We start from the raw sequence: 27,599 nt of genomic DNA on the forward strand, positions 1-27,599 counted from the left end.
GTGGAAATCAAAAGGGAATTAAAAAAATATCTCAAGACAAACGAAAATGAAAACACAATTTACCAAAATTTATGGTACACAGCAAAAGCAGTTCTAAGAGGAAAGTTTATAGCAATAAATGGCTACATTAAAAAAGAAGATCTCAAACAGTCTAACTTTATATTTCAAGGAACTAGAAAAAGAAGAACAAACTAAACCCAAAGTTAGCAGAAGAAAGGAAGATCAGAGCAGAAATAAATCAAATAAAAAATAGGAAAAAATCAACAAAACTAAAAGATGTTTTTTTTGTAAAAAATAAATTGGTAAATACTTAGCTAGACTAAGTAAGAAAAAAAGAGAATAGCCAGATAAATAAAATCAGTAATGAAAGAGGAGACATTACAACAGATGCCTCAGAACTAAAAAAGATCATAAGGGACTATTATGAACAATTATACGAGAATAAACTGTATAACCTAGAAGAAATGGATAAATATCTAGAAACAGACAACCCACCAAGACTGAATCAAGAACAGAAAGCCTGAACACATCAATAATGAATAAGGAGATTGAATCAGTAATCAAAAACTTCCCAAGAAAGAAAAGCCCAGATCCAGATGGCTTACAGATGAATTCTAAAATTCATATGGAACCACAAAAGAATCTGAGTAGCCAAAGCAATCTTAAGACAGAAGAACAGAGTTGGAGGCATAACACTTCCTGATTTCAAATTATATTACAAAGATACAGTAATCAAAACCATGTGGTATTGGCATAAAAACAGACACACATACCAATGGAACAGAATACAGACCTGAGAAATAAACCCATGTATATACATTCAACTAGTTTTTAACAAGGATGCCAAGAATACACAATGGGGGAAGAATTGTCTCTTCAATAAATGGTATAGTGGTAACTGGATATTGACATGCAAAGAATGAAATTGGACTCTTATCTCATACCATATATAAAAGTCTACTTAAAATGGACTAAAGAATTCCACCAAAGAGTAACCCCTTTCCTTGACTAACTAGATAAGGGAAAGAGGTCATCACTGCCATCTAATCTGGGATTCAGCAGGGTGAAAGATAGATTGCAAGCTGAGAAAGACTCAGTCCTTCACAGTTCATTCTTGTTCCTTAAGCATGGTCCTCTTAAGCTTCTCATGGAATATTCTGTAGGTCTATATATCTTCAGTTCAGAAAGATTAAGGGAGATTCTGTTCTGTCCTTTGGAGTTTGGGACATAGCTCTTTAGCCTCCTGCTCATTACAACTCCAAATATAGCAGATGTTGGAGGCAGAGGTAATTGTGTGCTCTCTCTCTAGTGTGACTTTGTCTTCTGTGCTTCACAGATTCATAGATTTCATGTTGCCTTTTAGAATCCTTGGCCTAGTTTCCCAGCATCCAAGATGTAGCTTTATAAATCAGTAAATATCCCATAGGGAAAACTGGCCACACATTTGGATCCCCTCAAGCTTCCAAAATGTCTTGCCAGCCAACTATGACCACCAAGAGACTCAAGTGTCTCTCTTTCCCCAGTAGAGTTCTTGTATGGAGGCCTGATCCTTAGTCCATGGTTAGAATCAGCAAATGTCTACAATTAAGAAAATGGCCAGTATTTCTAAGTTCAGTTTAGAAGGGTTGTTTATCCTTGGGAATTGAAAATAATCCAGTCTTCATTGCTTCTCCAGCTGTCCGATAACTATAATTTATCCGACTTCTTCTACGTTTTGCTGTTTGAGTGTTGGGCTGCCAAGACCTTCTCCATCTTACTTGGAAGCAGAAGTACCCCTAACATTGGCTTACATCTTCTTTAAAACAGAGATTTTATATGCCTAGTACACAACTATATCCCCAATACCAATCAGTTTCTGGAACATAATAGATGCTAAGAAACTAGCTGTTAGACTTCTTGAATGAATAAATAAATAAATGATACATGGAAGGTCCTTGGTGATAAGCACTCATGCATCTGCATATGTAAGTATGGGGAAAAGATCCGGGAAGCGGTGAACTGCTCTACACATTAGAGGAAGATCTCAGGGACAATCTTGGAGAAAAAGCAAAAACAGAGAGATTAGAAAAGACATGGGTGAGTAAAGCCGGGGAAATGGCCATAGCTCATGTGTTCCTTCCTATAACCCCATCAGCGCCAAACTACATTAAGGGTTAAAATGCTCAGATAATTGTTGATGTGAATAGATTTTCTGAGAAAACTAGTGAAAAGGCTGAGTTCTGCATCTGGATTGATGTGATCAAAACAGAATCAGAATGTAATATGCTGGAGGCAGAGAAAACCACAAGAACGTAAACTTCCCAACTTCCCCACTTCCCAACACACACAAATAATTAGCAGAAATTGTGAAGAGAGATTTGAGTTTCCACAAGTTGTGAGATTAGAGGTTCAAGTTAAGCTGAAGTATCTCCTTGAGGGGCAAGAGAATGCCAGCAGACATATGGGTTACGTGAATGACAAATGCCTACAGTTGATCCAAATAAACTGATATATCCAAGAACACCTTCTTGCCAAACACTTAGAGGAGCATTCAGTCAAACAGCTTAATGCATAACTGATAGAACAAGTAAAACTACAATTGTGAACAGAAATTAATATTCACATATAAAATCATCAGTTTCAACTAGATGTTAGCTCTTACAATGGGAGTATTGTAGAAGACATCATTATCATCTATACAACGCTGGATTCTATTCTGAAGAAAGGAGGGATGAAACACATGGATTTTCATTTTATTTTCATACATTTCATTTTTATCTTGTCAAATAATAAACATGCTGATTACAACCTTTCATTAACATCTTACAGGGGTAGGGTTATGGCCAGTGAGAAACATTTACTATGCCTAGTAAATTAACTTTCAGTTGCATCAAGAAAAAGAGACCTCTAAAACAACACCTTGTACAAATGTTGGATCCTGATACCAGCCACCAAATGAACAGGTTCATCTTCAAAATAGCGACTTTGAACTATATCAGTAACTTCACTCTCTTCTTTCCTCTTAATGCTTACAGCTTTCCCAAGCCAGTAGGATTTCTAAGAAAAAAACAAAAAAATAATCATCGTGATGTCACTGAAAAATTAAATGCTCTTAAGACTTGAAAACACTTTGGCTCATTTCACTTTGGTTTTGAGATGGGTTGCAGCAGATAACTTGAAATGAAATTTGGAAGCAAAATGGCTATAATTTGAATTCCTAGAGAATAACTCCATGCTATTTAAAATGTCACTGTGCAAGAAGAAAGACAAAACAAAACCACTTTAAAATGACTCAGAAAAGCATTCTATCACTCTGAGAGGACTCTTTATTTGCACGTGTTGTCTACAGATCCCTGGAGATTCCTAAGACCCTTTCACTAAGTCTGTGAGTTCAAAATTATTTTTATAAAAATACTTTTTAAAATACATGAGTTGTCTTTTTATTGTGTTGATATTTTCATTGAGAGTTGGGTAAAACTGCTGGTGCCTTAACACAAATCAAAGCAGTAGCATAAAACTGGACTAAGCAGTCATTATCTTCTTCACCAGTAGACACAGTATGTCAACTGTATCTTTGATGAGGGAGTAAAAATAATTTATTAAGTCTCATTCCTTGAATATAGTTTTTAAAATATTCCATGTGATGAAGTGGGAAATACACAGAAAGCATTTCTATAGCAGATGAAAATATAATGGGAGCCCTGAGAAAAATTGTGTCATTCTTTGAGTTGTGAGGTGAACTAGCCACTTTTTTCATGGAATAGCATTTTTACCTGAAAGAATGACAGACATAAAAACTATGGTTACACAGACTTGGATATCTACTAGACATTTTCTTGAAAATTAATAAAGTGATGTTGTCATTTCAAGGAAAAGAACTGACAGAATTTGTTTCCAAGGATAAAATTTGAGCTTTCGAGTGAAAATTAGAATTTTGAAAAACTTGTATCCACTGTTGTGTGACAGATTTCCAATTCTTCAAAACTATTCTAGGGACCGGCCGGTGGTGCAAGCGGTTAAGTGTGCATGCTCCGCTGCGGCAGCCTGGGGTTCGCCGGTTCGGATCCCAGGCGCGCACTGACACACCGCTTGTCAAACCATGCTGTGGCGGCGTCCCATATAAAGTGGAGGAAGATGGGCATGGATATTAGCCCAGGGCCAGTCTTCCTCAAGCAAAAAAAAAGAGGAGGATTGGCAGATGTTAGCTCAGGGTTGATCTTCCTCACACACACACACACACAAAAAAACTATTCTAATGACATCATGTTAACATTAATAAAGATGATGCTTTGATAATGTATGAGGAAATATGTCATCATTTGGAAGGTATGTATCAGCAAACCAATATTTTCCAAATAACCAAAATATGATGTTACAAATATTTGTGTGGTTAAAGATCTATTCCACTTGCAAGATACACCAATGGGTATTATCGTAACAGAATAAGAAATGTCATTAATATGTTTTCAGATTCCAAACTTCAACTAATTGTTAGCAAATTATCATTAGGTGAGTTTTGGTGAAGTACTACAGAAGACCATCCAAATTTGTTTAAAAGCCTACCAAAATACTCCTCCTTTTATCAACTACTTGTCTATGTGAGGCTGTATTTTCTTTACACATTTTAAGCAAAACAACATAATGCAAAAGATGGAATGCAGAGCCAGATACACACTCTCCAATGAGAATCCAGCTATTTCCTATCAGGCAAATATGAAAGATATTTGAAAAAATGTAAAACATGCCACTCTTCTATTTTTTTAATTCCACCAGAATGTTATTTACTTCAACATGCAATGGGTTTATTGGTGATATATTTAAATAAGTTGATAAACATTTTTTAAATTTCTCAGTTTTAATTTCCATATATGGTAAATATTGATAGATATAACCGACATTAATGAAAGCTCTTTGGAGTGCTCAATAATGTTTAAGAGTGTAAAGGAGTTCTGAGACCAAAGAGTTTGGGAACCAATTGTGCTTTAAACCATAGAATGATAAGGAAGAAGATGGAAAATAGTGACCAAGATACAGATGCTCCCCACTTTGCTATGGCTTTGATTCTAAGTAACTTGGGCTAACAGTGGAAAAAAAACAGATGGTGATAGCCCAGACATGGGACACAATTTATCCCCTCCTCACTAGGATCTAAGGACTCCATCACATATTCATTCAGATGGAAATTTGTTTTTTTTGTAGAAAGCCATTTGATTCTATTATACACGTTACAAAGTTACTCATAAAGGCTTTAGTTAAGAAGGAATAAAAACTGTATTAGTACCATAAGGTCAGAGCACCATAGGGAAGGTGTTAAAGGTAATGATGTTCACTCTTTGACAAACTAAGTACATAAAAACTGAGGTTTGTCTCAGTAACAGAAGCACTAGAACTTACCTTCAAAAAGAAATACCATGGCTTGGGCACACCATACTTCCCTGGAAAGACAGCATCTACATACCAGGCCAAAAGGCCACACAAGAAAGCATCAAATAAAAGCATTCCCATAATATGGGCCAAAGTGAGGTTATCTCCTGGGCTCACTGGTGACCTGAAGTTATTCCACCTAGCACCATATCCTGAAACATAATAGGGGATAGTTACTTTGGGTGCACAACTGTGATTAGAAAAAAGTTACCCAGCTGCTTTATAATTGAACAATGAAGAAAAAAATGCATTTGTATTCTCTGGAGACAGTTACTGTCTATTGGCTATTTGCTGATACTTTAAAATATAGGTTGTCCAAGAGAAGAATGAAGTAAGCAATGATGTAAGGTGCCTCTTCCTACAGCCAAACCCAACCAAAAGTTAGTAGTGACTGAAACAAAAATGAACAATTACCAAAAGTCCATAAAATAAGCCTTAAAGCAATAAGCAGACGCATTGGTTGAGATGGTGGCCCTATCCCTCCATTCTCTTTTATGCTAATCTCCATTGAAATAACCAGCAAGATATATAATTTTGGAAATACATTCATCAGTATAAAAAATAAGGTTTGGCTCCCAGTTTCTGGTCTGGCATGTAAGGAGCTTAGAAGTCACCACTCCATCCTAACAAGAAGTAAAAAGGTGAACTGAAAAATCAACAACTTTTCTTAGATCCGTCAGAGAAGTGAGGTCAGGGCAAACCACTGCCCCCAAAATTGGAGAGATAGATAGGCAGATATAGAGAATCACAATTTCGTGGAACAGAAACCCTGAGCAAAAACCTCCAAGGGAACCAGTACTAGGGTAGGAAAACATGAACAGTAACCTGCAAATTGCTGGGGACCACTATGGACAAGTCTAAGAGTCAAAAACTCCAGGGTATCAAGTCGTGGGGGAGTCCTCACACTTTTATGAGTTTTACCTCTAGGAGCCCTGCCAGTTCTTCACAATGAATATCAAAGAAAAATCACCTCATGCTTCCAGGAAGGGGAAGGAAAAAGGAACCGTTTTGAAACGTGACAGAGCATTCTGTTCTTAACCAGGTCTGCCCTCATGAAAAACTATTTTACCAGAGCCTAACCTACCTGGGGGAGGGAAATACCCAATTACAGCCCCCTCTAGCCATCTTGTCCCATCTAAGTGGGGGAAAAAACTGAGTAGCACTGATGAAGGTCATAGTCCAGGGGCACAAGCTCACCAAAAGACTGAGGCCTAATCGTAGGACTAGAGATGCTTCCCCTCCCCACTACACCTTACCTCTACATTACTAAAAGCCTATTTACTGCAGTTCCTTTTATGCAGTACCCCATGTCCACATTTAACAAAAATTACAATGCATACTAAAAGCAAAGAACACAGTTTGAAGAGATGGAACAAGCATCAGAATCAGACTCTGACATGGCAAAGATGTCAGAATTATCACACCAGGAATTTTAAAAAACTATGATTAACATGCTAATGGCTTTAATGGAAAAAGTACACAACATGCAAGAATAGATGGAAAGTGTAAGCAGAGAGATGGAAATTCTAAGAAAGGATCAAAAAGAAAGGCTAGAGTCCTTGGTGTGGCTACAGGGGAGACCACGGTGGGGAAAATTATGGATGGGAAGGTGAGAGAGGAGAAGCCTGAGAAGCAGCAGCTAGCTAGAGCCTCTGGAGTGAGTAATGTGGGAAGTGCCAGTTGCAGTGCTGAGAAGTGATCAGCTCAAGAAGAAGCTGCAGACCTCCCACTGGAGCCTATAAAGATCTCCATGTTTGGATTTGGTAGTCAGACAACAAAGAAAGCAAGCATCAGCCATATTCGGCAAACTTGGATCAAGTTTGCCCAAACTAAAGAAACTGTTCCAACTCTTGCTCCAAAAACTCTTTCAGTGGCAGCAGCTTTTAGACAGTGAACCAGAGGAAATGCCTCCTGAAGCAAAGGTGAGGATTAAAAATATTAGAAGGGATATACCAACATCATTAGGCCAAACTCCTTCCATAAAGGAAAGCATGAGTTTTCTGATAACCAAAAGCTATGGGAGTGAAATATAAAACCTCAACTTGGAAATGTCCATGACCAAGACAATTAAATGAGCTGTTATGAAATCAAGGTGGGAGGTGGGCGTCAAGTTAAAAGGAGCAGTGTCTTTTTTTAGAAAATGGTATATGACTATCTTTAGGGCCATATATTTTTTTAAAAGGTTGAGTATTACACTAATAATAAGAACTTGAAATTAGAGGTAATTTATATTTTATATACAGATTTCAAGATATTTGCTAATTTTGTAGTTTCATGTGATTAGTTTCCAAAGGAAACAGATAATAAAGAAATCAGAAGTGGTATCTTTTTAAGAATTGCATGTTTTTTTAGACATAACTATTAGCACACTAAATAGGAAGCAAAAAGTTACTGTCTATTTAAACTGCAAGCAATTACTCACTAACTTAACTCCCTCATTACCAAATTGTCTGGCTCCCAGGAACTGCCTTATAGGGAGGGAGTATTGTATTGTACTTTACAACATGTACAAAAATTAACTTAAAATAGATCGAAAACCTAAACATAATAGCTAAAACTATTTTTTAAACACTCTTAGAAAACACATGGGGGTAAATCTTCATGACTTTGGATTTGGCAAATATACGACACCAAAACACAAGTAACAAAAGAATAGATAAATTGGATGTGATCAAAATTAAAAAGCTTTGTGCATGAAAGGGCACTATCAAGAAAGTGAAAACACAACCTACACAATGGGAGAAAATATCACATATCTAACAAAGGGCTTGTATCTAGAATATATAAAGAACTCTTATAACTTAACAACAAATGAGAAACAACTCAATTTAAAAATAGGCAAAGAACTTGAATAGCTATTTCTCTAAAGAAGTTGTATAAATGTCCAAAAAGAACATGAAAAGATGCTCAATATCATTGTCATTAGCGAAATACAAACCAAAACCACCAATGAGATACCACTTCATACCCACCAGGAAGAGAATAATTTTTTAAAAATAAAAGGAAAATAACAAGTATTGGTGAGGATCTGGAGAAACTAGAATCCTGATGGAAATGTCAAATAGAGCAGGTATTGTGGAAACAGTCTGGTAGTTCCTCAAATGGTTAAGCATAGTTTCCATATGACTCAGTAATTTCACTCCAAGATATACAGCCAAGAGAATTGAAAACAAATATTTTTACATGAATGTTCATAGCAAAATTATTCAGAATACCTAAAAAGTGGAAACAACCCAAGTGTCCATCAACTGATGAATGGATAAGCAAAATGGAATATTATTCATTCATAAAAATGAATAAAGTACTGATACATGCTAAGACAGGGATGAACTTCAAAAACATTATATAAGTGAAAGAAGCAACACATAAAAAGCCATATATTGTATGATTCCATTTATGTGAATTGTCCAGAAGAGGCAAATCCACAGAGACAGAAATCAGAATAGTGGTTTTCCAGGGGCTGGGGAATGTGGAGGGACTGTCCTATACTCTGTAGGTTATTTAGTAGCATCTCTGGCTGCTACCACTAGATATCAGTAGCACTCCTCCACCAGTCATGACAATCAAAAACAAAGCATGGCCAAGATCCCCCAAGTGGCAAAATTGGCCCTCAGATGAGACCATTTATATAGATAAAGACATGGAAAGAAATAAACAAACATTTGCATATATATTTGCAATGTATATATGTGTGTGTATATATACAGTATATACATATATAATACACAGATGTCATTTTTATGATTAAAAAACACTACAATCCAGGAAAAATATTTAAGCAACACTAAAATCACCCCTCACCCACTGTCCCACCCACTCCATTGCCAACCTCAGATCACCTGCTTTTTCTTCCAGGGAATCAAATCAGTTTTATAAAGGAGAGACTCACTCTTCATTTCCATCTTGCTTATTATATCAATCCCCAAAGCTACTGCAATATTTGAACTGAGGCAGGAAGCCAGCTTCTGCATGAGGGTCAGCTGTTCATACACGGTGTTGACGACTACATATGGAAAGAAGGAGAGAAAATAGAGGAAACCTCCAACAGCAACAGCCAAAGTAGCTGAAACGTAAGAAGGAAAATACAGAGTCAGTTTACATAAGGTATAAAAGCTTGAAATAGAAATATCCTCATTTTACTACTAAAAGAGCTTTAAAATGTAAGCTCTATAAAAGAAGGAAAATTATCTGTCTTGTTTGCCACTGTATCACCAGCATATAGCACAGTGCTTAACACAGAGTAGGTGCTCAATAAATGTTTTTTCTTGAATGAGTAAATGAATGAATAGTATGAGGAAGAAACTTTTCTAGAATTTATCCTCCTTCTTATGCAATGATTACAGATATTTAAAGAAGGACTTATCCTTAAGTTTATAAAAACTTTCTTTTTCACTTTTACTTATGACCACTCAACCTAACAACCTCTAGATGTACAACATCACTAATTACATCATATGAATATACTTACACTGTTTCTATCTATTTTAGAATTTGGGTAGATGAAAACTGAAAAATTTACTAGTGGTTTTACATATCCTTCCAGTCTTATTCATGATGCTTCAAACACTTATTTATGATATTTTATACAAGAATACATTTAAAAAACATACAACAAAGTCAATGTTATAGAGAAGCATCTGAATTAGGATGTGATATATCTGCCTTATTTCAGACCAACTCCTTCAATGAAAACAGAAAACCTAGACGAATTATTTTTTTAAGTAAGTTTTAAAGCATCAGAGAACTACCAGGCAAGGACAATTTATAGGGCCAAAATCAAGATAAGAAGAGAGGTCCAGAGAGATGAGTCTAGAATTTGGTGTTAATTTTCTTTTCTTTTCTTTTCTTTTTTTGTGAGGAAGATCGGCCCTGAGCTAACATCTGCCAATCCTCCGCTTTTTTTTCGCTTGAGGAAGACTGGCCCTGGGCTAATATCCATGCCCATCTTCCTCTACTTTATATGGGACGCCTTCACAGCATGGCTTGCCAAGCGGTGCGTCAGTGTGCACACGGGATCCGAACCCGTGAACCCCGCGCCGCCGCAGCGAGCGTGCGCACTTAACTGCTTGAGCCACCAAGCCGGCCCCATGGTATTAATTTTCATCTTGAAGCATTTGCAAAATCTAAACCATGGTTTAGAGGCTGAGAAACTGAACAGAACTTTTGACAATGTCAAGGGCTTGGAGAAATAAAACAAGTTTGAGACGTGCGAAAGGAAAGAAGCCATTAATTAGTGCCTCACACTTTTACTAAGGGCCCTGAAAGGCTACATCTAAAGGCCAGATATACCAGAAACAGATCGTCTTTCAGTCATCTCAAATCGTTATTGGATTAGGATTATCCAATGCCTAATCTAGGGATGCTAGTGCTCCTAACCTAAACGACTGAAAGAAGTAAAAGAAAATCCTCTCTGCGGGGAAAAAAAACCCAGTCACCCAGAAACTCAAATTATTTTGACAATTTTTCTTTTTTTTTTTGAGGAAGATTAGCCCTGAGCTAACATTTGTTACCAATCCTCCTCCTTTTTGCTGAGGAAGATTGGCCCCGGGCTAATATGTGCCCATCTTCCTCTACTTTATATGGGACGCCACCACAGCATGGCTTGATAAGTGGTGCGTAGGTCCGTGCCTGGGATCCGAACCTGCAAACCCCGGGCCGCTGAAGCAGAGCATACGAACCCAACTGCTACGCCACCAGGCCAGCCCCTTGACAATTTTTTATATGCAATGTTTGCATTAAATTAAAAATTACTAGGAATACCAGGTGTTATGGCCTGAACTGGTACCCCACAAAATTCATATGTTGAAGCCCTAACCGCTAGTACCTCAGAATGTGACTGTATTTGGACACAGGGCCTTTAAAAGGGTTATTATGTTAAAATGAGGCCAGGTCGCCCTCTGGGACAGTGCTGTGTGATGGTTAAAAGCAGCCAAATAAAACACTCCCCAGAAGGATCATGAAAACGCAGACTTGTTCTGTGCGATCTGTCAGCATACTGGGGGAGAATCAAGTGTGTACACTTAATTGCTCCCTTTTCCTCTCACATTCCATAAGAGAAGTTAAAACCTAACAGGGGTTCCTGTGCCGGGTTCTTTTGTGATTGTCCCCTCTTTTATGGGAAAAATTATAAGCATAAAAAGGAGAAGGCCAAAAGGGCTGGCAAGAAGGACAAGGAAAACGGGCGTTAAAAAAAAAAAGTTAAAATGAGGCCTTTAGGGTGGGTCCGAATCCAATTTGACTAATGTTCGTATAAGAAGAGGAAATGTGCACACCCAAAGAGACACCGGGGATGCATACGCACAGAGGAAAGACTGTATGAGGACACAACAAAAAGGTGACCATCTGCAAGCCAAGGAGAGAGACCTCAGAAGAAACCAAATCTGCCAACACCTTGATCTTGGACTTCTAGCCTCAAGAATTGTTGTTTAAGACACCCAGTCTGTGGTATTTTGTTATGGCAACCCTAGCAAACTAATACACCAGGTGACAAACCACATAGTCAAACACCAAGAGCAAAAGACCAGCAATAGAAAGACACTAACAGTTCTTAATGTTACCAGACACTGATGTTAAAATGACTATGAGGGGCTGGCCCTGTGGCGTAGCAGTTAAGTGCATGCGCTCCACTGCTGGGGGCCCGGGTTCAGATCCCAGGCACGCACCGGCACACCGCTTGTCAGGCCATGCTGTGGCGGCATCCCATATAAAGTGGAGGAAGATCAGCATGGATGTTAGTCAGGGCCAGTCTTCTTTCAGCAAAAAGAGGAGGATTGGCATGGTTGTTAGCTCAGGGCTGACCTTCCGTGCGCGTGCACACACACACACACACACACTAAATAAATAAACAAATATTTTTTTTTAAAAAATGACCATGATTGAGGTGAGCATGAAATTAAATGACAATATGGAGATTTCTGGGAAAATGTAAGAAAGAATCAAACATATATTTCCAAACTGAAAATAGAGCAACTGGAATTAAGAATTAAAAGATGGCTTTAACAGCATATTAGACACAGTTGAATACAGTTTTAGAGAATAGGAAGAGTCAGAAAAATATGCAAAGAAAAGTATGAAGAGAAAAAATGTTGAAAATACAGAAAACAGTTAAAGAGGTATATGGGACATGGTGAAAAAGTCCAACATCCATGTAATTGAAATTGCAGAATAAAAGGAAAGAGAAAACGAGAAAGAAGAAATACTTGAAGACTAATAAGTGAGAATTTTTCAAAACTGATGAAAAACATCAAACCACAGAATCAAGAAGCACTAAAAACTGCAAACAGGATACACAGAAAAGTACACCTAAATCTACTGTAGTACAAGTGGTGAAAATTCAAGACAGAAAGAAAATCTTAAAAGCAGCCAGAAAACTAAAAAATTATAGTTTTAAAGCCATTGAAGATCTGTCGAGACAGAGAAATCTAAATTCCTGATAGGGATAAATCCTTCCTAGGTGAGCAAATATCAGACCCTTTCATTCCCTGGGGGCAATTTCATAATCTGAGTACTGACAGGCAGATTAGCTGGCCTGCCATAAGAGGGGAGATTTTGTTCGGACAAGGAGAAATCAGCCAAATTTATAACAATAAATGGGCTGATGTGAAGGACTGAAATCTGGAAGAGCCTCAAGAACAAAATTAACCCCATCCTCCTACCAGTCCTCAGTCTTTTTCACTTTACTTTTCACATTTAGGCCTATGATCCACCTTGAATGAATTTTTGAGTATGTTGCCATTTATAGCTCAAGTTTCAACTTTTCCCCATGGACTGCCAACTGACCCAGCACTATTTATTAGCATGAATATCCTTTCTCCACTGCATCAAAATGGCATATTTGTTAAAACTGGCGGCCATATATATGTAAGTCTGTTTGTGGATTGTCTGCTCTATTCTATTGATTTATCTGTCCCTATACAAAAACCATATCACGTCCATTTCTGTAGCTTCATAATAAGTTTGCTATCTGGTAGCATAAATCCTCTAAATTTTTCTTTTACAAATATTCTTGGCCCTTCACATTTCCATAAAATTTGGAATCAGTTTGTGAATTTTCACACACACACAAATCTTCTGGGAATTTGATTGGTATTGTATGGGGAGAACTGATAATATTGAATATTCCAACCCAAACAATCAAAAATATTTAGTTGTTTTCAAGGTAAAGGTCTTGCACATTTTTTAGATTTATTCCTAGATGTTTGATTTTTTTATGCCATGGTTAATGGTATTTTTTAACTTTACTTGTAATAGTAGCTAATATGTAGCATCAAATTTATTTTTATCTATTAACCACATATTTTAAGACCTTGTTAAACTAACTTATTAATCCTACTAGTTTATCTGTAGATTCTTTTGGATCTTCTACAAAAAGTGTTAATTACAAATGATGATATTTTTATTTAATTATCCTTCCCAGTCTTTATACATTATATGAGTTTTCCTTACATTATTGCTGGCTAGGACCCTCAGTAAAATGTTGAATAGGAAGGATAATAGCTGACGTCCTTTTGTGGTTTCTGAACTGAAGAAGATATTGTTCAATATTTCAGCATTAATTGTGACCTCTCCTTCGGGATTTTCATAGAAATCCTTTATAAGATTAAGGAAGTCTCCTTCCATTCCTACTCTTTTATATTTATCCACATATCCACCATTTCCTGTGCCTTTCATTCCTTCCTACTACATTTCTGTGTTTCACTGTGGGATATATCTTCTACCAAAAAGCTCCCTGTACTACTTGTATTAGGGAAAATTGGCTAAAGACAAATTCTCTGACTTTTTTTTGTCTTTATTTCATCTTCATTTCAACTTGGCAGATTTTGTTTAATCTTTCAGCACGTAAAAAATGTCATTCCATTGTCTTCTGGATTTCATGGTTTTGTGACTGAAAAATTATCACTCTTACCTTTGCTCATTTGAAGGTAATATATCTTTTTTTCCTCTGTCTTTGGTTTTTGGCAACTTGATTACGATGAGGCTAGAAATGATTTTCTTTGCACTTATCCTACTTAAGAGTTTGTAAAGCTCTTGAATCCATGCTTGTGTGTCTATAATCAGTTTCAGAAAATTCTCAGCTAGCATGTTTTTAAATACTGCTTCTGTTCCATTCTCTGTTCTCCTTTCAGAACTAAAATTAAACTTATTTTAGACACTCTCACTATGTCCTAAATGTCTCTTTCAATGTGCCCTGTATTTTTCAAACTTTTCTACTCTCTGTGTTTAAATGTTTATTTCTACCAGCAAGTCCTCCAGTTAACTAGTACTCCATTCTACTGTGTCTTATCTGCTATTATTCCCATACATTCATATCTCAATTTCAATTATTCTTTTTTAAGGTCTAGAATGTCCATTTGAAACTTTTATCCATATATTCCAGGCATCTGGTGAAATTCTCTATCTTTGACTTTTTCTCAAATTTATAAGTTATGTTTATTGCAAAGTTCCTCTCTGACAAATCTAATATCTGAGTCATCTCTGGGTCTGTATCTATGGCCTGTATTTTTCCTTGCTATTCAGTCATTAAGTCCTTTTCATTTTTTCATTCCTTGTACTTTTTTCATTTGATGGACATTGTAAAGGAAAAACTGAAAATATTCTGGTTAATTTTACCATTACCTAAAACTTTTCTTTTGGCAACCAGAGGAAGTTCTAGTACAAGAGTTTAGGCTTTGTCAATGATGATCTATTTCAGTTTTGCTCTTACTTCTAAGGGGTCACTCCTTTTCTTAGAGCATATTCCTTATTCCTAGGGTACAGGGCTTTTACTCCTAGGGTCCTTTTACTCCTACTTCTGGAATTCCAAATGAAAATCTGGAGTATTTACCAAGGACTCTCTGCCCTGGGATAGGGCTTGAAGTCCAACCTCTGTTTCCCAAGCACTATAAGAACACTTATATCTCTGCTTAGCACTTTAGTCTCCCATCTGTTGTGTTCTGTTGGTATCTTAGACCCTTACCCTGCTTATATTCAGCTTAGGAATCAGCCAAAAATATGAGCATAAATTGTATCCAGATTTTTTAGTTCACTTCTCAACTTCTAATGATCAATTCTCAAATAAACCACTTGTACTAAGAATACCGTCCCAGGGTACGCTTCTGGATGAACCAGGCTACAACACTGTACAAGCTACTCTGTCAAGGCCAAATCCAGAAGTCCCCACAGTGGGAGAACATAAGATGCCTCTTAGTAATAGATAGAATGAGCAGTTAAAAAAAAAGACACAGGACTTCCTGTTCTGGACAAGGTAACAGATACATTCCAACCTATTCTTACCACTAATTAAAATTAATAACCCTGGAAAAATACATCAATTAAGTTATCAGAAGACACTAAAAGATGGAGAAAAGAAGTCAGGCTGGCTAGGAAACTTGGGACTCAAGAAACAACTAGGTGGTAAGTTCCCTGTTGCTGTTGTTTGTTTTCAATGGTAAAAGGATGGAAATATAATATCATGAATAAGACAAAGCCCACTATCATAACTTCTACTCAATTAGGTATTAAAAGTCCTAGTTAGAATAGTAGTGCAGAGCAAAAATTAACGGTATGAGGATTGAAATGGATTATTTTAATATGTATTATTTGAATATGATATTATTACGAATGTAGGAAAACCCAAAAAATTCAAAAGATATTAGAATTAACAAGTGTAACAAAGTGAATTATATAAAATAAATACTTAAAAATAAACAAATATATATCATAAACAATCATAAGATATTTTTTAATTAATAGACTTTATTTTTTAGAGTAATTTAGGTTTATAGAAAAATTGAGTGGAAAGTGCAGAGCCTTCCTATTTACCTTTGCTCCCCCCGCCCACCTCCACACACAGATTCTCCTATTATTAACATCTTGCAGTAGTGTGGTACATTTTTTAGAATCAAATAACCAATAGTGATACATTATTATTAACTAAAGTCCATAGTTTACATTAGGGTTCATCTTTTGTGTTGCACAGTTCGATGGATTTTGGCAAATGTAGAATGTCATGTATTCACTATTACAGTATCACACAGAATAGTTTCACCACCCTAAAAATGCCCTGTGCTCCATCTATTCATATCCCCCACTCCAAACCCTTGGAAACCACTGAAGTTTCTACTGTCTCTATAGTTTTGCTTTTTCCAGAAAGTCATATAGTTGGTATCATACAATATATACCCTTTTTGGACTGGCTTCTTTCACTTAGCAAGATGTATGTAAGATCCCTCCATTCCAGTACTCAAAATAATATGGTACTGATGTATGAACGAACATATAGGTCAATGGAATAGAATTAAGAGTCCAGAAATAAATTCGTACATCTATGGTCAATAGATTTTGACATGGGTACCAAGACAATTCGATGAGGGAAAGAATAGTCTTTTCAACAAATGGTGCCGGGACAACTGGATACCCATATTCAAGAATGAAGTTGGACACCTACCTCACACCATATATAAAAATTAATTCAAAATGGATCAAAGACAAAAATTTAAGAATTTAAATTTTTTTTTAATTTTTTGTTTATTGCAGTAACATTGGTTTATAACATTGTAAATGATGATGTAATCTATGCAGAAATAGAAGTACAATGATGTACACCTGAAATTTTTACAATGTTATAAACCAAAGAATTTAAATTCAAAACTATAAAACTCCTAGAAGAAAATATAGGGGTAAATCTTCATCACCTTGGATTTGACAACGCTTTCTTATATATGACACCAAAAGCAGAAGAAACAAAAGAAAAATAGATAAATCTGACTTCATCACTATTAAAAACTTTTGGGCATCAAAGGACAATAACAAGAAAGTGAAAAGACAATCTACAGAATGGAGAAAATACTTGCAAATCATATACCTGATAAGAGACTTGTATCTAGAATATATAAAGAACTCTTACAACCTAATAATAAAAAGATAAATGAATTAAAAAAATACTCAATTTAAAAATGGGCAAAGGACTTGTATAGACATGTTTCCAAAGAAGATATGCAAATGGTGACCAAGCATATGAAAATATGCTCAACATCATTAGTCATTAAAGAATGCAATTCAGGGGCCGGCCCGATGGAGTAGTTGTTAAGTTCGTGTGCTCTGCTTCAGCGGCCCAGGGTTTGCAGGTTCAGATCCCGGGCATGACCCACGCACCGCTCATCAAGCCATGCTGTGGTGGCGTCCCACATACAAAATAGAGAAAGATTGGCACAGATGTTAGCTCAGTAACAACCTTCCTCAAGCAAAAAGAGGAAGATTGGCAACAGATGTTAGCTCAGGGCCAATATTCCTCACCAAAAGAAAAAAAAAAAAATGCAATTCAAAACCATGAGATGCCACTTCATACCCACCACGATGACTATAATTTAAAGAAAAATCAGAAAATAACAAGTGTTGGCAAGGATATGGAGAAATCAGAACCTTCGCAGATTGCTCATTAGAATGTAAAATGGTGTGGCCACTGTGAAAAACAGTTTGGTGGTTCCTCAAAAAGTTAATCATAGAATTACCATACGATTCTTCAATTCCACTCCTATATATATACTCAGAAGAATTGAAAACAGATATTCACAGAAATACTGGTATACAAATGTTCACAGAAAGACTACAATAGCCAAAAATGTGGAAACAATCCAAATGCCTACCAATATATGAATAGATTTTAAACATGTAGTATACTCATACAATTGATTATTATTTAGACATAAAAAGAAATGAAGTACTGATACATCCTAAAGACAAATGAACCTTGAAAACATTATGCTGAATGAAAAAAGGCATACACAAAAAGTCACATATTATGATTCCATTTATGTAAAATATCTAAGTAAATCCATAGAGACAGAAATAGATTAATGGTTGCCAGGGGCTGGTGGAAGGGGGCAAGGAGGAATGACTGCTTAATGGGTACAGGGTCTCTTTTGAGAATGATTAAAATGTTTTGGACCTAGATTGTGGTGATGGTGTCACAACATTGTGAATGTACTAAATGCCACTGAAATGTACATTTTAAAATGCTTAATTTTACATTGTGTGAATTTCACTTAAAAAAAAAAGTCCAAAAAGACAAACAATCCAATTATAAAGTATACAAAAGATCTGAACAAATATTTCACTAAAGAAGAGACAGGAATGGCAAATAAGCACATGAAAAGGTGCTCAACATTACCATCCGTTAGGAATATTTAAATCCATAGTGACAATTACAAATAGCATTCAAAAGAATAACATACTTAGGAATAACTTTAACACTGCACACTGAAAGCTACAAAATATTGCTGTAAGAAATTAAATATCTAAATAAAAAGACATTCCATGTTCGTGGAAGACCCAATATTGTTCAAGATGGCAATTCTCCCTAAATTGGTCTATAGATTTAATCCAATCCTTGTCAAAATCCCAGCAGGATCTTCTGTAGCAACTGAAAAGCTGGTCCAAATGTATACGAAAACGCACAGAATACAGAACAGTTAAACAATCTCGGACACCTGGGATGCAACTGATATTCATACAAGTATTATATATATACAAATCCCATAAACAAAAAAACACAATGAGATATCACTACACACTTACTACAACAGCTACAATCAAAATAACAGACAATAAAAAAATATTGGCCAGGATGTAGAGAAATTGGAATCCTCATTCATTGCTGGTAAGAATAAATATAAAATTGTGCAGCCACTTTGGAAAACATTTTGGGAAGTTCTTTAAAAGTTAAATATAAATTTACCCCACAACCCAGCAATTCCATTTCCAAGAGAAGGAAAAACATATGTTCACACAAAGACTTGTATGTAAATAGTCATAGCCACAGTATTCATGCTGGCCAAAAAAAACCTGGAAACAATGTAAATGTCCATCAACCATCAGATGGATAAATAAAATGTGGTCTATCCATACCAGGAAAGATTATTCAGCAGTTAATAGGATGGAAATAGTGATACATGCTAGAACATGAACGGATTTCAAAATCATTATGTTAAGTGAAAGAAGCCAGAATAGATATTTTAGAAGAAGGAAAGACTATATATTTTATGGTTCCATTTACATCAAATGTCTAGAAAAACCAAACTCATATAGAGAGAAAGCAGATAAGTTGTTACCTTGTACTAAAGAGGTAAGAGTGGGTATTGACTGAAAATGGGCTCAAAGAAAACTTTGGGAGTGATGGAAAATTTCTAAAATGAGATTTGGTTATGGTTGCATAACTTGATAAATTTAATAATGGGTGATTTTATGGTATGTATATTATACTCCTGTAAAGCTGTAGAAAAATGTGGTCAAAAGATGTTAACAGGCATTTTATAGAGAAAAACATACATGTGGTTCATATTAACCTAAAACTACGATCAGCATCAATCATTACCAGGGAATTACAAATTCAAAGTATTATGAGATATCTTTCATACTCCAAAATATGGTACAAATTTTTTAAGTATGAAACAATAGGAACACATCTACTGCTAGGAGGACTATAAAATTGTACAACCACTTTGGAAACAGTTTGACGTAACCTAGTAAGGTAACACATTCACATACCCTATGACTAAGAAATTCTACTCCTAATTATGCACTCCAGAAAAAATCTTGCACATCTGCACAAGCTGACATATACAAGAATGTTCACATGATATTATTCATAATAGTAACTAACTAGACAACTCAAATATCCATCAAGTGTAAAACTGAATATTGTACAATAGAATACTATACAGCAGTAAAAATGAAATCACAGTTATCCACAACTATATAGATAAAGCTTAAATCATAATGCCAAGTTGTATAAAAATCATACAGTGTAATTTCACTAATAAAACTAAGCAATACATTATTTAGTGATAGGTACATAAGTGGTAAAGCTATAAAGAGAAGCCAATCAGAATAGTGGTTATTGTTATCAGAAAAGGGCACATAAAGCATTCCTTAAGTATTAGTAAATTTCTATTTTCTAATGTGGTATGTGAGCCCCTGCGTGAGAATCTGGATGTTTGTTTTATTATTGATATTTATATTGTATATACGCTTTGCATTTATGATATACTATTTCACACCATAAAAAAAAAACTTAAAGGACTTATAATCAAGGAAATAGACATGGAAAGGCATCTATGGAAAAATAATAGAATGATACCAACTCATTTATAGATTATCCTAGAGAATACATATAGTTTTATTATTTAGCCAAAAAGGTGACCAAAACAGGAATCACAAAAAACTTCAGATATGTAGGTAGATGGCTAGAGAGATAAAGAAGCACTTATATAACTTACAAAATATAAAATTTTACATAATTCATCAGTCTTCTGCTATGAAACGTGGAATTTCTACCTGCTGATTGTAGTCACTGACATCTTTCTCACATAAACCACCATCTTTAATATTAAGGTGAACTCAAGCAAGGCAAGAACTTGCTGTTCCTTCTGTGTGGCACCTTTACTTCTCATTCACCTTTTCAATGAGGGTGGCTCTTTGAGGTCCCACCTTTATGTGAGGTGTCCTCTTAAATATTCCACCTTCAGCAGGCTCTAGGCTTATCTTAGCTCCCTGAATTGCTGTCAGAAGAAAACCCCAAAATGTCTCATGTTCAACAGAAAACCCCAAGACAAAAGCTAGGTTTGGCTTTCAATCACCTCCCACTTAGTTTCTGGACTTTGTGCCCCTCAGCAATGTTTATAAACAGAAGGAATTTTAAAAGTATTTAATCAGTATCATAGTCATTTTAGCCAAGTGAGTCATTCATTGGTATTTGCCTACTTTACACTGGTCTTGGGCATGTCACCTTCAGCCTCACTTTGACATAATATTTCTGGCCACCCACAGTTTTACCCTGCTTTATGGTAGGTGGGAGGTATGACTCTCTACCTTGTAAGAACCAACCAATTGAGAGCAGTGTTATTGCTGAAAACAATAAAATATTACCTATGAAATGTAAACTTCTTGACCATAAAACAATTTGTTTTATGGTACTTGTGCCCTAAATGACTGAGAGAAGGTAATATTCTAATTGTTCAGCATATAAGAAAGATATAAAAATGAAAAAATGGTGAAGGTTTGTCATCTGAAAAAGAAAATTTACTTTTTTTTTACATTTTTTTAACAAATGATAACAGAAAATGACCACTGGAGAAGTAATTCTACAAAGTCCCTAACTAGGCCCGTCTCAATTTATCCAATCACACACCCCTCTCATACGTCAGAACCAAGGGCAGGAAAACAATTCTCATTTGCTTTTTGTATATTTGACATTGTTCCAGACATATGATAAATAATCCAAAGACTTCAATGAGTGAGTGAATGAATGAATGGATATTTCCATATGACTCTATTTTAGTTTCTACCCTCTTCTCACATACAATCTTATGTTGGTTTTTATCTTCTTTTCTCATGCATCCTATGCTATATTAATTTTCACTGATCTTCGCCCTTCCTCTCAAATCATTTCACATGCATTTAGTCAGAATGTAAGCAAAGGCAGTATATGAGGTGGCAACCAAAGTTTAGAAGGAGCTCCCAAATAAAATCCTCTTTTAGTCAATTGACTCACTTTTAATGAAGAATGTGGTAATCAGAAAGCCAAAGAATATCGAGGCGATGACAAAACACAGGAAAAATATGAAGATGAGAGATGGGTCACTGTATTGGAGGACAACTTCAGATACAATCTAACAAAACAATTGGGAAGCCAGTTTAGTCATAGTAGAAGTGGTGTCATAGAAAAACAAGGGAGGTAAAGAAAAAGGGAGGCTACTCAAGTAGCCCTAGCGAAACAGGTCACTGCTCAGTGTGATAGAAAGTTAACTAAATAACTCATTTCTCACAGAAGGGTTATCAATCTAGGTCTATGGTTTTGTTTCCTAACAGACTGAGCAGCTTCTGAATTTCCAAGGGCAATCAAGGAAAAACACATTTACTCTTCTGCAGCCTAAAGCCCCCTCAGCCCACACCCATAATTACTTTATCCCTCTCAAAGTTTAGCTGCAGCATGCTGCATTCAAATAAATACTTACTTTGACAAATAGAATCACGAACAGTAAACAGACGATGATTAAAAACATCAATAAGTATGTGACAAAATAGGAAGCCCAGAGCATAGCACTACTGAGTCCTATCATGAGCTGGTACTCCTGTGGGAGAGTTAACACAAACCAAATCTCATGAAAAACAATTCGTAGTTTTCAAAATGCATTCACAAATATTATCTTATTTAATTCCCATTAAAACCTATATAGGTTTTATTATATCATCATTTATATTATCATCCTCATTTTACAAAAAACTCAAGTCTCAGAATGATCAAGTGACCTGATCAAAACCATCCACCTAGTAAGTGGCAGTGCTATGATTCCAACTCAGAATTCTGAGGCCAGAGATCTTTTCCCCAATAACTTACCAGTTACGGTTCTAACACAAGAAACACATAAATAAAAATTTAAAACAATAAATAAGATTGCCTCTCTTTTTATTATGTACTACTTCCAGGAAGTATTAGAGGAAGGTAAATAAGCTTTAATTCAGTTATAGATTAGGGCAGGGACAAGCAAACTACAGTCCATGGGCCAAATCCAGCCTGCCACATATTTTTGTAAATAAAGCTTTATTGGTACACAGCCCTGCTCAGTCATTTCTGTATTGTCTGTGGTTGCTTTCGTCTTACAACAGAAGAGTTGATAGTTGTGCTATGGCCTGCAAAGCCTAAAATATATACTCTCGGTTCCTTTACAGGAAAAGTTTGCTAATCCCTAGTCTAAACCAAACCCCTCTGATTTTATAGATCAGAAGGCCAGACCTAGAGAGGGTAAATTACTTCTACAAAGTTACACAGCAGCAGAACTCCCTGTTTTGTGCTCTTCCTGCTCTATCATGCTGCCTCTGCACATTGCTGAGGCCACTTTTCCCTGGTACAAGCACAGCCGAGACAGACTCCCTGCATTTGAATCCTGGCTCTGCCACTTACCAGACTTGTGACCTTGAGCAAGCTCCTTGACCTCTCTGTGCCTTAGTGTCCTCATCTGTGAACACTAAAATCCAAATAAAAATAATGGGCAAGAAAAAGTTCACAGAGTTTTAGTAGTGAGCTTTCTGAACTACAATTCATCAAAAGTCATTGGTTATAGACCCTTGGTATTTCAAGTTTTAGCAAAAGCAAATCAAAGTTTAAAGCTATAAGATGATCACTTTAATTTAAAAGGCCAATAAAAAGAGTCAAATTAGTGACAGTTTTCAGAGGCTCTTCAAAATAGATGTTTTATATTACATTATTAAAGTAATATATATATTTTTTTTTCTTTTTTTTTTTTGTGAGGAGACCACCGGGCCAGCCCCTAAAGTAATATATTTTTAATTATTGTATTTCAATATTAAATTCTGTGACTTTAGTCTCCTTTGTTTAGCACAAAGGAAGAGCTTAAAAATGTTTGTTGAATATCAAATAAATGTGAGGGTATCTGGTTATTGATTGCTTTCCAGTATCCTTACAAATGGATTCAGATATATATATTTTTTTTTTTTTGAGGAAGATCAGCCCTGAGCTAACATCCATGCCAACCCTCCTCTTTTTGCTGAGGAAGACCAGCCCTAAGGTAACATCTATTGCCAACCTTCCTCCCGTTTTTTTTTTTCCCCTTTTTCCCTTTTTCTCCCCAAAGCCCCAGTAGATAGTTGTAATTCATAGTTGTACATCCTTCTAGTTGCTGTACGTGGCATGCCGCCTCAGCATGGCCGGACAAGCCGTGCGTCGGTGCACACCCGGGATCCGAACTCGGGCCACCCGTAGCAGAGCGCGCGCACTTAACTACTAAGCCATGGGGCCGGCCCCACAGATATATTTTATTATTCAAAGGAACCAAATAGGGAAATAAAGTGTTAAATGAAAGACTGGAGAACCATGAAATAACAGATTTACTAAGGATCAGTGACAAAATTGTCCTTTTAAGCAAGGTTCAATGAAAAATCAAAAAGAGAAATTTCACAGTGAAATTAAGTACATTACAAATGACACCAAAAACTCCCAGGTAGCTAAACTTGTGTGTGTAAGTGTGAAGTGTCCACATGCATACACCCAGAGAGAGAAAGAAAAAGAAAAAGAGAAAGATACACTAAAATGTTAAAAGATCTTATCTCTGGGTGAGTGGCCCAGGGATTTATGAGGGAGAAGCACGTTTCCCTTGTTTGTTTGGTTTTTTTAACACATGTTATTTATATCATAGACATTGATATTTTAAAATAAAATCATTTGGAATTGTGTGCCTGCATTTTTAACCAGTGGTGAATTGAAACTAACTAAAGCAGCAGCTAAGGCAGCAACCTAGCCAAGACCCAAGGCAACTCTGCCTTAGACAGGAGGACATAGTCTCTACTGCTCTTTCATACAAAATTTCTAATACAAAACAAGAATTAAGAGAAATGGCCTAGATGGGGCAAATGGGACTGGATATATACACAATGAAATATTATTCAGTCATAAAAAAGAAGGAAATCTGCCACTTGTGACAACATGAATGAACCTTGAGGGCATCATGCTTAGTAAAATAAGTCAGAGAAAGACAAACACTGGATGTTACCTGCATATCTAAAAAAAATCTAAGGAAAAATATAAATTAGATCTGAGTGAAATCTGAAAAAAGCCAAACTTACAGATACAGAGAACAGACTGGTGGTTGCTAGAGGCAGAGGGTGGAGGATGGGCAAAATGGGTGAAGGTAGTTAAAAGGTACAAATTTCCAGTTATAAGATAAGTAAGTCCTGAGGATGTAATGTACAGCATGGTGAGTGTTAATTATTAGTTAACAATACAGTATTGTATATTTGAAAGCTGCTAAGAGAATAGATCTTAAAAGTTCTCATCACAGAAATTTGTAACTATGTGTGGTGATGGATGTTAACTAAACTTATTGTAGTAATCATTTCTCAATATATACACATATCAAATTATGTTGTGCACCTAAAACTAATACAGTATTGTATATCAATTATATCTCAATTAAAAAATAAAAATAGGGGGCTGGCCCCATAGCCTAATGGTTACATTCGGTGTGCTCTGCTTCAGCGGCCCGGGTTCGCGGGTTCAGATCCCGGGCCCTGACCTATACCACTCATCAGCTGTGCTGTGGTGGCAACCCACATACAAAATAGAGGAAGACTGGCACAGATGTTAGCTCAGGGAGAATCTTTCTCAGCAAAATAAATAAATAAATAGAAATTTAAAAAAATTTTTTTTAAAGAGAAGAAACAAACAAAAGTGAAAAATTCATTTTCAAGACATGGAAGCCCAGGCAATAAAAGACAGTAATCCCTTAGAGAAGAGAGGAACAAACGAGACAAGCCCTATGATTACCTAGCTAGTTGCTAGCTAGTTGCCTAGATAACTGGAGTGAGAGCCCAGCAATGTTCCTGAGGGGAGAAGACAGTGCTGGGAGTCCAGGGAGGATAAGGTGGCTGGAGTGTGCAGTGCCAAATAACAGAGAAGAGAGATAAGCCCAGAGAGCTCGCTCCCGAGATCTTTGGAAGGTGCTCTTAGAGTTTTCATCTTAGTACCCATCAGCACATTTGTGTAAAGAATGCCCCAGGGCCATGAAAAAAACTACTTATAAAGATTGGAGGAAAAAATACCTAGATCTCACATATAGCTAGAAATAGTTCCTGTTCCCACTAGCCAGAGTGTAAAAACCACATAATTTACAGGTCATAGGTAGAATACTTATAAGGATTTTGTGTTAATAGTGGGCCAAATTTAGCCCTGACCTGGGTTTCTCAACTTCAGCACTATTGAGAACACACTCAGTGCAAAGTATTGTCCTAAGCGCTTCATATACATCAGTATTTCTCACTCTCAGCACTATTCACATTTTGGAGTAAATTCTTCATTGTGGAGGCTGTCTTGTGCATCATAGGATATTTAACAGCATCCCTGGCCTCTACCTACTAGGTGCCAGTAGCAATCATCCTAGGTGTACGAATGTTGCCAGACATTACCAAATGTCCCCTGGGAGCAAAACTGCACCCAGTTGAGAACCCTAGAATAAACACAAGTCTGGTCTCACCTAACAGAAATTAAAAAGCAAGACCCCAGAGGATAATACTGTTTCCAGGTTAACTTAACTTGGTCTCAAAATAAAACTGAAGAATATAGGAATACAGAAATATCCAAGACCCAACAAAGTAAAATCCACAATGTCTGGCATTTGATTAAAAATTATCAGGTGTGATAGACAGTCTCTAAGTTGGCCCTATCATCTCTGCCCTCTTCTATGCCCACTCCTATGTGGTTCCCTTTACCTTGAGTGTGGGTGGGTCATGCAACTTGTTTTAACCAATAGAATGTGGCAAGGGTGATGAAATGTCACTGTTGTGATTATGTTATATAGGATCATGGCACTTGTATCACTCTGAGACTCTCTCCCTTGCTAGATTTGATGATGCTTTGACCATTTTAGGAGGCCCATATGGCAAGATGCTGAGGGCAGCCTCTGGCCAACTGCCAGAAAGAAACTAAAATACTCAGTCTTACAACCATGAGGAACTGAATTCTGCCAACAACTACATGAACTTAGAAGTGATTCTTCCCCTAGTTGAGACTCAGATGAGACTACAGCCCCAGCTGACACCTTGATTGCAGCCTTGCAGAAAACCCAGCTAAGCCATGCCTGAATCCAACACATAGAAAATGTGAGACAATAAATGTACGTTGTTATAAGCTATTAAGTTGTGGTAATATTGTTATACAGCAGTAAATAAATAATTTACGATGTATGCAAAGGAGAAATACGAGCCATAATAAGGAGGAAAACCAATCAACCAAAACTGACACACAAATGTGCAATTTATAGAACTAGTAGACAAGGACATTAAAACTTATGTATTCCATAAAGTAAAACAACTGTATTCCATCTGTTCAGTAAGCTAGAGAAAAATGGAATATGTTAAGTAGAGACATGGAAGATATAAAAGTATTTGAGACAAAAAATACACTGGATTGGATTAACATCAGATTAGACACTGCAGAAAAGATTAGTGAACTTGAAAACATAGTAATATAGATGATCCAAAATGAAACACAAAAGCCTGAAAAAAATGAATGAAGCATGAGTGAACTGTAGGACAATTTCAGGTAGCCTACTGCAGGTATAATTAGAGTCCCTGAGGGAGCAGAGGAAGACAGAGAGCATAAGAAATACGTAGAGATATAAAAGCTGAAATTTTTCAAAATTTTGACC

General features: G+C 36.3%; 1 protein-coding gene and 1 pseudogene across 1 annotated transcript in view; one reads left to right on the plus strand and one right to left on the minus strand.

The window, feature by feature from the left end:
• LOC101399964 (phospholipid-transporting ATPase ABCA3-like) overlaps positions 1-27,599 on the minus strand; it is a 208,924-nt gene that overhangs the window by 122,124 nt on the left and 59,201 nt on the right. Inside the window, exons 7-11 of the mRNA XM_087417086.1 lie at positions 22,395-22,511; positions 21,932-22,049; positions 9,293-9,466; positions 5,374-5,555; positions 2,899-3,036 (exon numbers count right to left, since the gene is read on the minus strand). Coding sequence (XP_087273212.1) covers positions 2,899-3,036; positions 5,374-5,555; positions 9,293-9,466; positions 21,932-22,049; positions 22,395-22,511 — 729 coding nt within the window. The remainder of the gene's footprint in view (positions 1-2,898; positions 3,037-5,373; positions 5,556-9,292; positions 9,467-21,931; positions 22,050-22,394; positions 22,512-27,599) is intronic.
• Positions 5,742-7,474, plus strand: LOC147913597 (PEST proteolytic signal-containing nuclear protein pseudogene; annotated as a pseudogene).

This window comes from Ceratotherium simum, chromosome 26, assembly GCF_057802395.1.
Source record: "Ceratotherium simum simum isolate JZ-2026a chromosome 26, ASM5780239v1, whole genome shotgun sequence".
Classification (NCBI taxonomy): Eukaryota; Metazoa; Chordata; class Mammalia; order Perissodactyla; family Rhinocerotidae; genus Ceratotherium; species Ceratotherium simum.